This window comes from Ophidiomyces ophidiicola (assembly GCF_022830035.1).
Source record: "Ophidiomyces ophidiicola strain CBS 122913 chromosome Unknown scaffold_1, whole genome shotgun sequence".
NCBI lineage: Eukaryota > Fungi > Ascomycota > Eurotiomycetes > Onygenales > Onygenaceae > Ophidiomyces > Ophidiomyces ophidiicola.
This window is the reverse complement of record NW_026054641.1, coordinates 1,686,296-1,700,574: the sequence shown is the minus strand read 5'-3', so window position 1 is coordinate 1,700,574 and position 14,279 is coordinate 1,686,296. Positions and strand designations below refer to the sequence as shown.

The following is a 14,279-nucleotide window of genomic DNA, read 5'->3' as shown; positions in this document are numbered from 1 at the left end:
CGAAGGCCTAGCGTAGAGCAGAGATGCTTGATTTCCTAGTATACATACGGAGTACAGGTAACACAGACTGCCATCCCACAGCCATATCACTGGTCATTATCACCTCACACCTCGTCCTCGGTTGGTTGTGGATATTCCCGCAGCCACTGCTGCTTCGTCAGGCAGCGGGCGTCGGACTGCAGGAAGCGGGTGATCGTGTCGTTTAGCTCTGCTCCACATTGGTTATTAGCACCGGAGTAGTAGCGCAACGCTGGCTGGTTGTCTCCATGGTCGACTAGTTTACATACCTTCGACGGTCATCTTCCGCTTCGCCTGCAGCGAGTAGTGCGTGCGGAACTCATGGACGAGGATCAGATCGTCAGGCAGCCGAGTCCCTGCGCGCCGTCACAGTCAGCTTGCACCTTCAAGAAATCTTCATATCAGTAGCTTAGGTAGTTTAATACCGGCAGGAATGGCGTAGACGCACGCGGCGTCTCCCCAGGCATCGTCGACCAGCTCGCGCTGCCGCGGTGTGTTGGGACGCAGCGACGCTTCGTTGGGTGCTGTGGCGATTCTCGTCAGTGGCATCACATAAGAAGCTTGTTCTCTCTCGCTTACGCTGGTATGTCTCCGGCGACAATGCCTTGGGCAGCACCATGCCGTTGTGCGTCAACAGGTCGAACACCCCCTGCGGTCGCGTCGGGCCTGGTCGAGCCCGCAGGCGCACCGCCGGTCCGTTGTTGAGGCGGAACAGCTCTCGCGGCACCGTGGCGAAGGCCTGGATGAATCGCACGCGCATGCTGGCGTAGGAGGTGCGGCGTAGTTGAGTAGTTAACTATGTAACTAACTGGTGTTGGGAGCCTGGTGTTGCGAGAGCATCGCGAGGATGCGATCCTTCTTCGACGTGCGGCCTCACCCACAACCAACCACTCCACCGCGACGAGATGCATCGCGCCCTGTTCGCAGCGACACGCCGCCAGCTCTCGACTGCGGCCTCGCCGCGGAGCTTCCCAGCAACGCTGCACCGCCTGCAGCACCGCCGCGAGTCGCGTCTCTACGACGAACAACTGCGCTCGCCAGCCGACCTGCCGCTGGACGCCGTGCTCGTCTCGCACGATGGCCTGGTGCAACCCGGGACGAGGACTAGAAGTACGCGCTGCCTCCAGCTGCCGCGTGTGGCGTTGTTGCTCATGCTAACTGTCGTCCAGCATCGCCCGGCGCCGTCTTCATGCCCAATACCTTCTACATGCAGGAGCTGACCCGGACGGCCTTCGACGAGTACATAGAGCGTGCACAGGCCAGCGGCCTGTCGGCCGCTCTATGCTACCTGACCATACCAAAAGGCAAGTTTGCGAGCTGGGAAACAAAGGGACCAAACAAAGACTCACGTTCCACCCGTATAGGTACGCCGATTCCACCGTCTCTGGCCCTCGTCCGCGAGCGAAGCGCCCGGTTCTCCCTACAGCCCGCGCAGCCGGTGTCCTTGAGCGGTAGATACCAACGCCCAGCTGGATCGCGGCCTCTCAACTGACCCTGCCTGTAGCGCTGAATGCCCATTTGACGGCGTTCTATGCCGAGTGTGGCGTTGTGACGCCGGCTGGCGAGTGGATGGAGAAGAACGCCTACGATGAGGCTTTTGACGACGACGCGGAAGACTGGATGGAACACTAGCCCGGGCCAGCCGCGGGCGCTGCAAAGCCGTGTTGCTCCCTTTGTGTGCGGACGAGCGTCGAGCTTCCGGTTCAGACGCGGCGACGTGGGCGACAGTCGATGGGAAACATAAGAGCTCCTCCTGTAGTACAGAATGCTGGCCGGCCGCGGCCCATATGTGTGTATTTCTATGCTAGCTGCCTAGCCAGACCAGTCGAAGGGCGGCCTCTTGTTTGGCTGACGCGTCGGAAAAGCCGGAACCCTGGCTGAACAGCCCCTCCCGCCGTTGAGGTATATATACTGGCTGCGGCCAGGGGGCTTGTTCGCTGCTGGACAAACAATTATTGCCGCAACATCAACTCACAATGGCCTCCCATCAACCCGGCCCATGCTGTGCCCAAGGCTTCAAGCATGAGGGCAAGCCTACAGGACAGATCCAGGACATCGATGGCAGTACGCAACTCCCATCGTCGGTCGCTTATCATGCCCCGCAAACTGACTCTCGGCAGCTCAGGTGTATTTCGCCCTTCCCAAGGGCGATGTGAAGCCCGACCAGGCCATCCTCTACATCACCGATATCATGGGCATATACAACAACAGCCAGCTCCTGGCCGACGCCTTTGCCGCTAACGGCTACCTGACCATCATCCCGGATCTCTTCGCCGGCAAGCCGTGGAAGCTCAATGCCGGCTTTGAAGGCCTGATGGATTGGATCAAGGGCTATTCCACGGACGTGGTTGACCCTATCATCGCGTCCGCCATCAAATATCTTCGTGAGAAGAAGGGTATCAAGAAGATCGCCGCCGTTGGCTACTGTTTTGGTGGCAAGGTGAGCTCCCACCCCCGTTAGAGTACCTGGAGCTTTAGCTTCTAATATACAGCCGGCGTCCATGTAGTACGTTTGCCGCTTCCTAAAGGAAGGCCAGATCGACGTCGGCTACACTGCGCATCCATCCTTCGTCGATCCCGAGGAACTTGCCGGCATCGGTGGACCTCTATCCATCTCCGCCGCGGGCACGTATTCCCTAGTTTGCTTGGGCGATCCCCACTAACCTCGGCCGTATAGAAAACGACACCATTTTCCCATCGGAGAAACGACACGAGTCCGAGGAAATTCTTCAGAAGACCGGGCTGCCCTACCAGATCAACCTCTTCAGCGGCGTGGAGCATGGTTTTGCGGTTCGCGGCGACCTGGACAGCAGGCCGGTCACATTCGCCAGAGAGCAGGCTTTCACCCAGGCTGCCACATGGATCAAATGGCACCTCTAGACACTGTATCTACGTACAATAGGCAATGCTCCCACGGAGTAGTCGTTTCTTAACTCTTCATAACGACGCCTAAACTACCTATTCATGCATCAATTTGCCCCCTGTAGGTCTGTCTTTACGAGTTCGCATCCTAGGCCATATTCCAATGTTATATATTTTCCGAGCCGACCACCAGGCGTCTGATAAAAACTACCTGGTTCATGCCTGGGTTACATCAAGAGCAAGTGAAGACAAGCGCTAAATGGCAAGTACCAAAATAAATGCCGGAGCATCGCCAATATCACTGTGTCGCAAAAAAAAGAATCCTAACCAAAACGACGCAAATTACACAACCTGCACAGCCCATTACCATGGATGAGTGTAGTACCCTAATCAATCCCTCCAACTCCTTCGGCTCAAAATGAGGCAGTGCAACAACAGAACTAAGGCGCTATGCAAAGCAAATAACAAAAATAACCAAAATTTATCAAAACGCCAGATGGACTTACCATAGCTCATGCATCCAAGAGAGCCACTGCGATTGACATTCGCAAAATGGTACTTAAATGATACACGAGAGACCAAAAATAGGTGCAGCTTTGGATGCACAGGGCATCTCAGATGGCGGACGCACCGCGGCTTGGAAACGAAGGCCCGAAGGCAAAGATATCCAAAAGATTTTACCACAACCCCCGAAAATTTAAACGTTGCTCGAAACGCAATTTTTTTCCGTTTGCATGACACGGCGAAGGCAGCTCAGATACCAGTAGATGGCAACATGCAGGAACAGAATCTCACTCGTCGGGGTTGTAAAGGTTTTGGTTGAGAATCTTGGTCATTGTGAACATGTGCACGCGGTCTTGTTTGAAGACCGCACGCATGAGATCGTCACACATAATTTGGCGGCGGTCTGCCGGGTCCTGAAGCTCATGGGCATGGATATATTGCCATATCTTTTTCACGGCTTGAGGCCGAGACAGCTATCATCAATTAGGTGGGGGAAATGTATGGCAATTTACTTGGTAGACTTACCGCCACTTCACCCAAGAGCGCAGAAAGAGGGGGCGACAGGTTCATTGGTTTCTAGATCAGATGAGTAAATAGGTAGGGGATAGGAGTCGCAACGACTCACATGAAACCCCCCAGTTCTATTCACTTCTTTCTTAGTTTCCGTTCCCGAAACATCAACTTCGGAGTCATCGGAGGCTTTGACTCTTTTGGAAGTCTTCGATTTATTCACCGGCTTCTTTTTCTTGATGGGGGCGGCTTTTCTGGCGGCCCTCACCGGCCTTGCGCGTGAATTTTCCTCTGCTTGTAACCTAGCCGCGAATGCTGCATCAGCGTCGATCAATTCAGACTTGCGTTTCTTAGCTGGAGGTGGCGTTTCAGTGACATCGGGGCCACCTTCTGCTTCCACGCTTTTGTTTGGTGAATTCGCTGACGGGCCTTGATAAGGAAGGGCTCCCGTTCCGTTTGGCGTGTGGCCATTCGTAGTTGGGGGGCCAGGAGGTACAGCAGAGTGTGCATCCGCCTCAGCGGCGAAGACATCAAATCGCTCCATAATTAAATGCTTAATTTCAGCCTAGCAATTCGGAGTTAACGATGAGAACTTATAGGGAGGCGCGGGTGGGGTTGTGGCACCTTATGGGGTACAAGATCATGGCCGGTAGCATCTTGGAGGCCTCTTCGGATTCTCTTCTCTGAAACGGTATTGATGTCACTGGTGGCAAGAATCTGGTCAATAATCTTGACGTAAGATTGCTTGACATCTTGTGACACTAAGAAGTAGGGTCAGTTTTGGGTCCAAGGCAGACATCTTGGAAGCGAAAGAGAGAGATATAAGCTTACACGCCATCTTGGAAGTCAAGAAAGTTAGGGGTCTTGTGGACAGGGAATGTCTAGGGAAGCTCCCGTCTAGTGCCGCGGGCGGCTGACTATCTATATGATTTCTAAAGGGGCCAGAATCGCTTTTCTAACGACGAGAAGTTTGAGAGCACAAACTGGCAGCCGTTGATAGGAAGAAAATCAGGCGTGGAGCCTGTTGTAAGGTGAATGGTACGCAGCGGGTATAGAAGGGGACAGGCGCTTGGGCAGGAAGATGCGGCTGGCTGCTTTAGCAAGGGCAAGGAGCAAGACACTCTCAGTGAAAGGAGGTCAAAGAAAGGTACCATCTATTCTGAAAGATGGCGGAGAAAGAGATCAATTGCAGTGGTAGCCGGGTCGTCGCCAGCAACAGCAGCGGCAGCAGCAGCGCAGCAGAGGAGCATCGCAGCGCGGTCTCGCCGTTCGATCTCGGTTGCTCGTCGTTGCGCGCGCAGGCTTGGCGGCGCTGAACAGCCGCGCAGGTGACCTGCTGAGTCAGCTGATTCCTTGGCGGCAGCCCTAAGCCCTAACTGCGCCCGAAACAGGGCTGCACGGGATTTTCGTTTTGGGACCGCAAGAGCAGAGATAGCGAGAAGGCGACGACGACAGCATACGGCACGACGGTCCCTTTGCGGTGACTATTCCCTCCGCGTCTTCTACCTGCCATCGCGTCGCCAGCATGGCGCCCAGCTTCGACACCCTGTCCGAACAGGACCTCCATGAGGAGGAGGTTGAAATCGATTTTTCCGGTCTGTCGCCAGCAGCCCGCCTTGCCGCTCCCTCGCTAATTCTGGTATAGATCTCAAAGCGCAATATGAAGTCCGTCTAGAAGAGGGCCTCGATGCATTCGTCGTCATCGACGGGCTCCCCATCGTACCTGAGGACAACAAATCACGACTGATCAAGTTTTTGTTGAAAAAATTAAACACCGTTGGCAGAACACGGGAAGATTCCATCTTTATGCCCCTTAATGAGAAGGGCATGTCTGAAGGGTACTGCTGCCCTCCTTAGTTTTTCTTTTAATGCTACTCTTTTTGCTTACTCGTCTTTAGCTTTGCCTTTGTTGAATATGATACACCCGAACAAGCGATCGCTGCCACAAAACACCTGCATGGCACACCGTTAGATAAAAAACACACGCTGGCTGTCAACAAATTGACCGACATTGACCGATATGGACGAGAGGGCCGCATTGAAGAGGAGTACAACCCACCCAAAATCGAGCCATTCCAGGAGAAAGAGCACTTGCGATCCTGGTTAGGTGACCACGGTGCGCGCGACCAGTTTGCCATGTACCGCGGTGACAAGGTTGGCGTTTTCTGGAACATGAAGAATAACCCACCGGAGAACGTCGTCGATCGCGATCATTGGACTCAGCTGTTTGTACAATGGTCCCCTCAAGGAACATATCTTTCTTCGGTGCATCCCCAAGGTGTACAGCTCTGGGGAGGCCCTCAGTTCAGTAAACAGAAACAATTTCCACACCCCTTTGTCTCCTTGATGGAATTTTCCCCTGGCGAAAGCTACATGACCACTTGGTCCAGCCGTCCCATCGCGCTAGATGGCCCTCCTGGAGCACTCTCATACGAAGAAGAAGGGAAAAATATAATTATTTGGGACATAGCTACTGGAAAACCTTTGCGTTCGTTCGTTTCTCATGATCTTCCCGTCGCACCCAGCAGCGAAGGTGATGCCGCACAGGCTAAGAAAAAGGTACAATGGCCAGCCTTTAAATGGTCGCCTGATGAGAAGTTTGTCGCTCGAATGCTTCCTGGACAGTCGATTTCTATCTATGAGCTACCTCGTATGAACCTTTTGGATAAGACATCCGTCAAAATTGAAGGCGTGAGAGACTTCGAGTGGTCCCCGGCTACGGTCCAGCGAGATGGCATCAAACATTACGAGCAGTTGCTCTCATTTTGGACCCCTGAAGATGGAAACAACCCCGCGAAAGTCGGTTTAATGAGTGTGCCGTCCAAAGAGATCGTCCGAACAAGAAACCTGTTCAACGTTTCAGATGTAAAATTGCACTGGCAGTCCTCAGGGGCATACGTCTGTGTTAAGGTCGATCGACACTCAAAATCTAAGAAGTCATTGGCTACAAATCTCGAAATCTTTCGTGTTCGCGAAAAGGGTGTTCCAGTCGAAGTCGTTGATTCACTGAAAGATACTGTTATCAATTTTGCGTGGGAACCTAAGGGCGATCGATTTGTGCTCATTACCACTGGTGAAGCCCCCGCAGGTGCTGCCGTGGCTCCTAAAACTGCAGTTTCCTTCTTTGCCCCAGAGAAGACGAAGGGCGGCGCCATAGGAAACTTCAAACTTGTGCGAACAATTGAGAAAAAGACCAGCAATGGCATTTACTGGTCTCCAAAAGGCCGCTTTGTTGTTGTTGCCACTGTACATTCGCAACAAAATTTCGACCTCGACTTCTGGGATCTCGACTTCGAAGGCGAGAAACCAGAAAGTGAAAAGGATCTGAGTGCGAACCTGCAGCTTATGAAATCTGCGGAGCATTTTGGCGTGACTGATGTTGACTGGGACCCTACCGGCCGATATGTAGTTTCCAGTGCGAGCGCGTGGACTCATTCGGTAAGTATCAGCTAAAACTTTTTTTGAAGTATTTGAACTAATAAAATAAAATACATAGCTTGAAAACGGGTTCCATGTTCACACATTTTCCGGAAACACGCTCGCTGAACACTCCATTGAAAAGTTTAAGCAGCTATTGTGGCGCCCCCGCCCAGCAACTCTTCTCTCCAAGGAAGAGCAAAAGAAAGTCCGCCGAAACCTCCGCGAATACTCTCGTGAATTTGACGAAGAAGACAAGTATGCCGTTGATATCGCAAACACCGCTATTGTGGAAATGCGGAAGAGACTGCTTAGTGAATGGACCGCCTGGCTTCAGAAAGAGAAAGAAATTGTCGAAGAAGAACGTGAAGCCTTGGGCCTGCCTGAGGTGGAGGAGGAGCCAGCTGCTAAGCCCGCTCCTGGGGCAGAAGATGACACCGTGGTTGAAGAGATTGTCGAGGAGATCATTGAGGAGTCAGAAGAGATTGTGGCATGATAATTGTGCAAAAGCGGCTTTCTGTGACTATTCGCTGTTGTTATTTCTATCAGACCAAGAGCTAATGTGAAATGTCATAAACTGATGATCAGCAAGAGAAAATTGAAGCTACTTCTTCAGACTTTATGTCATAATAGACTTCCATTGTCCGAATTCCACCACCTACACCCCTTAGTGCCCAGCGTTCTGAGTAATCCAGTCAATATATGCGTGTATTCGGACGGCCACTGCTGCATAAACGCCCTCGGAACACATCAAAGACTTGGCATAACTCCAACCATTTTATTTGTTGCCAAAACATATGTAGGGCCTTCCCTGTCTCCACTGCTTTGGCCTTCGGTCGATAAGGAGCCGAAACCTGTCGTAAATTTGAAGAGCCTTAAGGGAGTACCAGCTGTCCGGCGCGGGAATCGCTATTACCAGTGAGACAGCTGATATAAACAGAGCAACCACGTTTACGAGGGATCGTGCCATTACGTTTAGGGGGGTTCCAAATCAACGATTAAAAATATCCATACTTCTGTGCTTCTATAGGGCAGTATTCCTCTTTTTATATTACATTTTTAAGCCGAGAAGTTAGTCAGTTGCATGTTCATGCTGAGAATGCAACCAGATATAGCTGGAAACTGGAGGATTTCATCAGCCATGGGCTTATATATCACTTCTTTATCAAGCATCCGCACCGGGCCTTGGACAATCAATGAAGGAAGAATCTGGTTTCAGGTAGCATTTTGAAAGCAAAACAGTACTCATCCTGGCCAATAGCGCTGGTTCGACCCAATTCCATGATAATTGGATGTCGGGGGTCAGAGGAGCTCGGACATACGGGCGGCCATAATTAATTAATGTGCATCCTTGCGCAGCACAAGGCACAGGACGCCACGTCTAAAAGGATTTCGGGGTCTGAGCTCTTCCTTCTATCAAGCTATCATTCAAGCAAATCCCGTGAAAGCATGTCAAATAAAATATATTCAGGCTATATGTGCCGGGGATACATATGTACAGAGAACTTGTTAAAAAAAGTGTAGAGAAACAATGGCTCTAGCCTTCCTCTACTCCTTCAGGTTTCCAGCGAGCCATTTGTTGAAGAACTCCAGGGATGCCTCGGGTTGATCGTATGGAACCAAGTGGCCGGCCTGGAAGATCTTCAAGAAAGCAAAGTTCTGGTGTGTCTTCAACTGGCCGTAAGCCTTGGAGGTGCTTGGAAGTTTCACCTCGGTCAAGGGCTTTCGAGAGAACTCGGCCTTGCCAGGCCAATCCAGAGCATCGACCCACATCTTGTTTCCGACCCAGTTGCAAATATAGTCTGCATCACCAGCGTAGACAAGGACAGGGATTTTCTCCAGGATACCAGGGATCTTGCGGTGGAATGGGAGAGACCAATCGCCATTGTTAAAGAAAGCTCTGTTGACAGCAGTATTGCAGGACCTGAAGGAGCGGACTTCGGCACCGATACCCTCAAGAACATCCTTCTGGTTGAGCCAGCGGCTGATCCAGCCTACAATAGAGTAGCAGAGATTGGCCTGGTCTTCGCAAGGGCTACGGACATCATAAATATTTCGGCCCCGAGGGTATGGACTGAGGAAGGCCCCGTTGCAGGTGTTGGCTGAGTTGACGCAGCTGCTGGTGTCCTGCTTGTCGTAGCAAGCCTGAACAGCGCGTTGGCATCCAGGGAGAGCCTGTTGCATCTGGTTACAGGTGCTCTGGCTAAGGACAGCCTTGTAACCTCCTTGACCGCAGCCCATGGGCTGATAACCAGCGTATTGAGTTTTGGCGTCTGTAAGGCCGTTGCCAATGAGAAGACTCTTGAGGTTGATGCCACCCTGAGCAAGGATATCTGCACCGAACTGTGGGATGTAGTGGCCAGCATAGGATTCGCCAGCAATGTGGAAGGGCAGCTTGGAGTACTCGGGGAATTGCTGGAAGAACATCTTCAGGAAGGCATAAACGTCCTTCGAGGCAGCAGCAGTGTTACTAACAGAAGAAGTGCTGTACGAGAAACCAGTGTTGACTGGTTGATCAAGGAAGATGACGGAGGCGTTGCTGTTCCAGGCGTGTGGGTTGTATACGAGCTTAATATTTTTGTCCACGCGCGAGGGTCCAAGTTCCATAAAGAGGCCGGTCATGGAGGAGCATCCAGGGCCACCGTTGAGCCAAATCACAACAGGGTCATTCTTCGGGTCGTTTCGAGATTCAAAAAACCCTTATTCCGGCCCAGCGTTAGTAACTACTCAAGATAAAGGACAATTGGTATACGTACAGAAGAACAAATGTTTTCCACTGCCATTATCATCTAGATAACCACTGTATTGTTTGACATTTGGGTCAACACCAAGCTTTTTGGGGTCAACAACTTTCACACGGAGCGAATAGTCATTGAGATTCTCAGCGCCGTTTCTGCCAGCGAAAGCAGCGTCCATCTCAGATCCGCGCACAATGTGGTTCCACTCGCTATCGGGGCGGCGGAAATGTTCTTGGGGTTTGACGAAGAAGTCCGCCATTTTGGCGTCTGGGAGCGCCGCCTTGATATCCGCCCAGTGTGCCTTGCCGGCTTCATCGAGCATGTCGGCAGACCACACATCATCGGCTGGAGCGGCAGCAACTTGCGTGGCAGCCACTCCCAACAGGAGCGAAGATAGGAAGCCCTTCATAGCTGGCCTCGATGAAGGGTATAGGAAAGAAGATTGAAGGTGAGGAAAGGATCTTGGGTGTGCCGAACTTCAATCCAATCCATCATGGGAAATGAGGGTAATATACCATTTCTCATGCCCGTAAGCGAGGCGGCGAGCAGGGCGCTCATCAAGACGATCGACGGCGCGGAACGTAGGTCGTACCGTGCATAGCCGGAAGAGCAGATTAATTGCAGTAATGTGGCTCCATATTTTGGGTTGGTGCCCTTTGATAGAAGCATATCACAGTGGAGCCGGGGGTATCTTGGGGATAATCCTCGCCGCCTGTCTATAGAAGCAATATATTATGCGGAGTCCGTCGTATTGGCAAACATGGACCTTGGGAGCCATGGGAAATCAATTGCGAGATGAGAGGCCCGGAAGTTGGAAAATGTCGGGCCTTCGCCGCAAAGGAGCCGGCGTGAAGGATGGGCCATCCTGGCAGGTTGCATCGGCGGTCATCTGGCGAGCCATGGGAAACGTGATCAGCAGGGAAGCTGAAACGCTCTGATGGGCCGAAGGCGACTGCGGCAACGGTGCTGCACGACTATCAGCAGGACTTACTCCGTAATCAATAATGATACTCCGTCCATACTGTGCTCCGTGACCCCACGTTGTAGCCAGCAGCCACCCGAGCGTTGCGTGCCTCGTTCGTGCTGGCATCGTCGCAGCCGGCTTGATCCAGACATGGGGGTGCAGACAAGCTTTTGGGCTGGAAATAGAGACGACACATGGCTAGGTTGGCTGAAAGCTTGAGAGAGAGCCTGCTGGGTGTGGTTGTTTTGGCAAACAGCCACACGACGGCTGGGTTTGACGGTTTGACAAGCAACGATCGCTGGTTTGCCTGTCAGCAAGCAGAAGCTGCTCCATACATCACCACGCTCGACGCGAGAAAAGCGTTTCGTGTTTGATCAGGCAATCGGGCGATAATAATGGCAGGTCCTGCACAGGAATGACCTGCTATAAAGCCTCACATATGCCCTCCATTAGCGGGCGCTGTATACATCCACAAAGTTTGGCATGGATACACCGCATTCCTACCTGATAACTACATAACATATATTACTGGTGGGGTCGAGATTCAGTTACATTCCGTTTATCCTCAAAGCGACGGGAAGCAATGGCTGCTGTTGCCGGCACCCGCCCTGGCAAACCGATTGTTGTTGGTCTCTATGGGGTCCCCGGCTCGGGGAAATCATACCTGCTGAAACGGCTTGAACTGGCACTTGGGCAAGATGTTTTCGCGTTCTTTGAGGGGTCTAAGGTGATCGCTGACATCGTTCCTGGTGGCCTCGATGCGTTCGTCAAGCTAGGAGAAGAAGACAAAGCATGCTGGCGAGAACGTGCTATTGATAGCATCAAGAAGAAATGTGCGGATGCTGGGAAAGTTGGAGTAGTCGCTGGCCACTTCATGTTCTGGTCAGAGAACAGTTCGACGGGTACCGTCGTCTGCACCAGCCGCGATCTTGATACCTTCACCCATATATTGTATCTCGATGTCCCCGCGAATGTTGTTGCTCAAAGACGCTCGCAAGACGCTGAAAGAAGCCGGCCAAATGTATCCGTCTTGCATCTAGAACAATGGCAGCAGGCCGAAAAGAGCCAGTTGCGCTATTCCTGCCGGATCCATGGCATCCTGTTCATGCTATTGTCTGCACACCAAGTGGCTATCGACAGTGTTGCCACACTTTTGAACAACTTCCAGCGGTATAATGAGAAGTATAACCTTTCCTGTGCTGAAAAGAAGCTGGATGACATCATGGGTACTAGGCACGGGTTGGGGACGATGCTGGTCCTAGACGCAGACAAGACATTGGCTGCCGAAGACGCTAGTACTCTGTTTTGGCAGACTTCTAGTGCTCACAGGAAAAGTGGTGAAGAATGCCCGTTAAAACTGCTATTTTCAAGCCCGCTCGGCTACTCTTACACTGCATTTCAGCAAGCTACACTTCTCTATGAAGAAGCTACCGATGATCAGTCGTTTGAAACTATCTGCCAGGAAGCCGCGTCAGCAATCAGGATATATCCTGAATTCAAAGACCTATTAAACAGGCTGGCAGATAATAAGCATGCTGGCGCAGTGGTGGTTACATGCGGGCTGCGACGTGTTTGGGAAATCGTCTTGGAGAGAGCAGGACTATCCAGGTCGGTGAGCGTAATTGGCGGCGGACGCCTTACCGACGGATTTGTCGTCACACCCACCGTTAAAGGTGCACTGATTGACCGGCTGCGAAATGTCTACCGGCTGCACGTTTGGGCGTTTGGAGACTCCCCAATGGACTTGAGCATGCTGCACAAGGCTGACCAAGCAGTAGTTGTTGTTGGAGACAAATGTAACCGGAGCAGGTCTATGGAATCAACTCTAATGCATGCCATTGACGCCGAAGGCCTTCAGGCACGTCAACTCCTGCTGCCTAGCACCGTGTGTCCGCGGCTGGATCTCGTTAGGCTCCCTTTAATCAGCCTAACTGACAGTGAGGTGATAAATTCAATATTTCGCCACTACGATAAGGCTTCTGGTCTTCAGGTCCTGCATGCAACGGACAAAAGTACGGCAAAGTTACTTATGACGCCAATGCGAGATGCAGCCAATGCAGGCCCGATGCTAAGGGGCGCCCACCGGCGAGCAGGGCGATTCCTGGCAACGGACCTTGTTGCCGACCTCATCGGCCTCGAGGAGTTTCCCATCCGCCACGTTCAAGGGAATCAAACGAATGGGCATCGGTTGCTGCACGAGAAAGACACGCTGATTGTGCCACTCATGCGAGGTGGCGAGCCGATGGCTTTGGGCGTCCATGATGCGTTCCCGCTGGCGATGTTTCTCCATGCCCATGACCCAACAGATATAAGCAGCGATCATCTGCGAGGGAAGAATACTGTTATTTTAGTCGATTCAGTGGTGAACAGCGGCCGATCTATCCTGGAGTTCGCTCAACACATCCGCGCGGTGCACCTCACTATTCGCCTAGTCGTGGTTGCCGGTGTCGTCCAGGCAAGCGCGGTGTCTGCAGAGGGCAGCCTCACCAAGGCTTTGGGCGCAGACAAGCATTTTAGTATTGTTGCACTGCGCCTTTCTGACAACAAGTTCACTGGCAAAGGCAGCACAGATACGGGCAACCGACTGTTCAACACGGTCGATCTGATGGCGCACTGAGGCAGGTAGGATGGGGAAGGATAGAGTAGCTGTTAGAATGGCTTTAGCATTTCTTAGACCATAGAATTCAGTATCTGTTTTGGGGCATGATATGTATGGCTGGGTATCTCTGGAGCTGGTGAGGTCTTGGAGTGCGGAGTGCCAGGCCTCCTGTTGAGCAGGAGTCAGGTGACTTGTCAGGTGACCAGGTCTTTGAAGGAGGAACCAGAGAACCGTAGGTTTGCCACCTCCTCTTCTCAACCACAGTACCAATTTCATTATCTTTGTCTATTGGGCTGGTGAAGGTTTGCTAGGGGTTTTTCATATGTTTTTCTCATAGTCTTGATTATAGCATGTTCATCTATAAGTATCTGTGTCTCATTTATTAGAAGCAAGATCAGATGCAATATTATAAATGCTCAGTTACATAATCATCATGTGCTTCTATGTTATCTGATAGTTATGAGTCCAGACTCTTTCAAGAATTTGATTATTATCTAAAGATATGTTCAAGATACTTTATTTTACTCTTATTACTCATATAAATAGAGATCACTATTAAGTATCTTGAGATCATACATTGAATTCTCTATTTAAGCTTAAATCTTAATTACAGAGTTTGCAGAGATCTAATGCATCTATATAATTTTTATTAATCTAAGTCTATGAA

General features: G+C 51.5%; 7 protein-coding genes across 7 annotated transcripts; 4 read left to right on the top strand and 3 right to left on the bottom strand.

Annotated features, from left to right (window-relative positions):
- Positions 1-104: 104 nt before the first annotated feature.
- Positions 105-778, bottom strand: LOZ57_000576 (uncharacterized protein; the record flags this gene model as incomplete). Its single annotated transcript, XM_049249675.1, has 4 exons — positions 105-208; positions 288-374; positions 444-542; positions 598-778. The coding sequence occupies 4 exons, from the start codon at positions 776-778 to the stop codon at positions 105-107; spliced, it is 471 nt and encodes a 156-aa protein (XP_049111869.1).
- A 145-nt stretch (positions 779-923) lies between these two features.
- LOZ57_000575 (uncharacterized protein) lies at positions 924-1,650 on the top strand (the record flags this gene model as incomplete). The annotated part of the gene is made up of 3 exons (XM_049249674.1): positions 924-1,128; positions 1,188-1,469; positions 1,523-1,650. The coding sequence occupies 3 exons, from the start codon at positions 924-926 to the stop codon at positions 1,648-1,650; spliced, it is 615 nt and encodes a 204-aa protein (XP_049111868.1).
- Positions 1,651-1,994: 344 nt separating this feature from the next.
- Positions 1,995-2,898, top strand: LOZ57_000574 (uncharacterized protein; the record flags this gene model as incomplete). The annotated part of the gene is made up of 4 exons (XM_049249673.1): positions 1,995-2,082; positions 2,139-2,458; positions 2,526-2,616; positions 2,696-2,898. The coding sequence occupies 4 exons, from the start codon at positions 1,995-1,997 to the stop codon at positions 2,896-2,898; spliced, it is 702 nt and encodes a 233-aa protein (XP_049111867.1).
- A 773-nt stretch (positions 2,899-3,671) lies between these two features.
- LOZ57_000573 (uncharacterized protein) lies at positions 3,672-4,732 on the bottom strand (the record flags this gene model as incomplete). Its single annotated transcript, XM_049249672.1, has 5 exons — positions 3,672-3,857; positions 3,910-3,960; positions 4,010-4,459; positions 4,519-4,655; positions 4,726-4,732. 5 exons carry the CDS (start codon positions 4,730-4,732, stop codon positions 3,672-3,674), a joined length of 831 nt encoding a protein of 276 aa, XP_049111866.1.
- A 687-nt stretch (positions 4,733-5,419) lies between these two features.
- Positions 5,420-7,807, top strand: PRT1 (Translation initiation factor 3 subunit b; the record flags this gene model as incomplete). The annotated part of the gene is made up of 4 exons (XM_049249671.1): positions 5,420-5,489; positions 5,540-5,732; positions 5,793-7,332; positions 7,391-7,807. 4 exons carry the CDS (start codon positions 5,420-5,422, stop codon positions 7,805-7,807), a joined length of 2,220 nt encoding a protein of 739 aa, XP_049111865.1.
- A 1,052-nt stretch (positions 7,808-8,859) lies between these two features.
- On the bottom strand, positions 8,860-10,458 carry CPY1 (carboxypeptidase C; the record flags this gene model as incomplete). The annotated part of the gene is made up of 2 exons (XM_049249670.1): positions 8,860-10,010; positions 10,068-10,458. The coding sequence occupies 2 exons, from the start codon at positions 10,456-10,458 to the stop codon at positions 8,860-8,862; spliced, it is 1,542 nt and encodes a 513-aa protein (XP_049111864.1).
- A 1,138-nt stretch (positions 10,459-11,596) lies between these two features.
- Positions 11,597-13,630, top strand: LOZ57_000570 (uncharacterized protein; the record flags this gene model as incomplete). Its single annotated transcript, XM_049249669.1, has 1 exon — positions 11,597-13,630. The coding sequence occupies one exon, from the start codon at positions 11,597-11,599 to the stop codon at positions 13,628-13,630; it is 2,034 nt and encodes a 677-aa protein (XP_049111863.1).
- Between the last annotated feature and the right edge of the window lie 649 nt (positions 13,631-14,279).